This window comes from Ochotona princeps, chromosome X (genome assembly GCF_030435755.1).
Source record: "Ochotona princeps isolate mOchPri1 chromosome X, mOchPri1.hap1, whole genome shotgun sequence".
Classification (NCBI taxonomy): domain Eukaryota; kingdom Metazoa; phylum Chordata; class Mammalia; order Lagomorpha; family Ochotonidae; genus Ochotona; species Ochotona princeps.
Window position 1 is genome coordinate 52,258,570 of NC_080865.1, and position 2,365 is coordinate 52,260,934.

The 2,365-nt window shown below is 42.3% G+C and overlaps 1 protein-coding gene across 1 annotated transcript; it reads right to left on the reverse strand.

Annotated features, from left to right (window-relative positions):
- Positions 1-1,209: 1,209 nt before the first annotated feature.
- On the reverse strand, positions 1,210-1,901 carry LOC101531993 (uncharacterized). Its single transcript, XM_004592823.4, has one exon. The coding sequence runs from the start codon at positions 1,891-1,893 to the stop codon at positions 1,240-1,242; it is 654 nt and encodes a 217-aa protein (XP_004592880.2). The 5' UTR covers positions 1,894-1,901; the 3' UTR covers positions 1,210-1,239.
- Positions 1,902-2,365: the final 464 nt, after the last annotated feature.

Sequence of the window (2,365 nt, forward strand, 5' to 3'; positions counted from 1 at the left end):
CCTTCAGCATCACATGGGTCATGCAGTAGCATCAGTTTCCACTGAGGACTCTTTACATGAATGTGAGCTGGGTGAACAAATTCAGAAAGGAATAGTGAAGGCAAAAGGGGACATTTTCCTGGCAAGCCATGAGAGACAGAAACGGAAAGCAACACTGCCAATATGGCTTGTTCCTGAAACCAAAGGGGGAAATGAGGGTCCTATGCCCACTGAGCCACCTCTCCAGAGACTCCCACTTGTTGGAGAAAGTAAGTACTTGGCACTGATTAGGACCTCAAAAGGAAGAGGGAAGTTTACTGGATTATCTGAGATTATGTCGAAATATTGGTACTATTCACCATAGGGAATGAATTGCTGCACTGGAAGCAATGGCTGTTAACCAACAACAAAAAGCCAAATGTCTCAACACTGGCAAGCCATGGCATTTGAAAAAGCAATGTCATGCTCCATCCGTGGCTGCTGGTTGACAGATAACAAAAAGGCATGAGGGTGTAAAAATTCCTCAACCAGGTTTATGTTCCCAATGCAAAAAGGGCAAACCTTGGTCTAAAGAGTGTCACTCTAAGGTTGATAAAGAAGGGAACCTTCTAGCAGCCTCGATATTTCTGGGACCCAGATACCACCACCACAGCAATATTTTTCCCATGGAGAACTCCTAAAGAGGGGCTGAGCTGTTCCTGGCACCAGAACAAATTTTAAAAACATTTTTTCACATCCATGCACACTAGGAGTCTTAAAATTCACTAAAGAGCTTATGACAAAAACTGCACCAATTCCAAAATGTTTTTGCATCAAAAAGAGGGGAAAACCCCTAAATTGCTTTGTCCAAGACCATTTTGAAGTCCTTTACTCATATGCCTGGGTGAGAACTTCTTGTTTCTCTTACTCATGACTGAGTGTGTTTCCTCAGCCTGTGGATTCATGTCCTGCCCTACACTATGCTGCACAAATTTTCAGCCTCATTTCAACTCTTGACTTTTCTCAGCCTAGCTTTTATTCCACTTTTCCCTGCCTGTGGATTTTGGTTGGCCTAGAGATGTCAAAACTGAAAGATTTCCAAGACAGGGATAAGCCTTCTGGAGTGCAACGAAAGATCACCAAAGTTACGACACACACACACATGACAAGAATCAAGTATATTTTCTATTGCATTGGTGAATGAAGACCACGATAATTCATAAACAGCCAGGGTTTTTTGCACAATTTTTTTTTTCCAGCAGCCAACTTTGGGCACGAGTGCTAATCCATTTCCCAATCTGAGTAACGCAGCTGCCAGATAAAACTCATGGCACTGCCTAGGGACAGGGTGGCTGTTGTGATGCCTAATGGAAGGACATAGCTCAAATGCTTTTTGATTCGGGCTTCTTTGCGAACAGGGAAATTAATAGGGAAGTCAAGACGACTTTCCCCATAAAATTCCACGCCGAAATTCCACACGAGAGCCACCATGGTGCAACAATAACAGGCGACCAGAACACACACAAATATTTTGTAACAGATTATGATCAGCTCTTGGAATTGCATCCGGATGCAGATGGTGAGAGGGGCCAGGGAAGTGAAGAGCAGAGTGGCCGTCTTCCCAAAAATCGCCAAGAGAATCAGGTCTCGTCCATATTCAAGTTCGTTCGGGATGACCCAAGTGCCATGGATTCTCTGGTGCTTGGGAAACTCTTTGATTACTCCGGAGATGTTAACTCTTTCATAATAGAAGGCTTCCCAAAATCCCACGTACACGAAACGTACAGATGAGCTATTGAACTCCCAAACACGCCATGATCTGCTCATGGCAATAATCAGGGCACAAGTCCAGGACAACAACGCGATGAAGAAGCCAAGGAATCTGCACATGCAGTGCTGCCTTTCAGATGAACGTAAACGAGGTGGAGGCGCCATGAAGTCAAGCTGGGCACCTGGAGAGAAGTACAAACCATACTTAAAATAAAAAAAAAAAAAACCACAATCAAAAACACAAGACAAAACCACACTGACTGAGCCATGCTTGAGAGAGGGGCATCCAAATACCTACTTCGTGTCCTTCTACTTCAGACGGTGTATCTATGAGGACTATATACATACTGGTTTCTTATCCAGCCACCCCATATCTAGGAATTTAAAGCTAGGACTAAGCTTACAAAAACATTTGGGAACACTTGTTCATTTTTTCAGCCTTTTGGCATCAAAACATAACGAAAACATGCTAAAGATGTTATGCTTTAGGAGATGTAATGCATTACACATCATTAATATTTTATGTGAACATCTATACAATTTTGTTACTAGTATGGAAATTTTATGTAATGTTGTTATATGACTTATGTGTTTCTTAATGAGAAATACACATTGTAGGACGCATATAGAATTATGT

Bases quoted from the DNA above. Each gene is read 5' to 3' on its own strand.
- LOC101531993 (XM_004592823.4), bottom strand. From the start codon at position 1,893: ATGGCGCCTCCACCTCGTTTACGTTCATCTGAAAGGCAGCACTGCATG.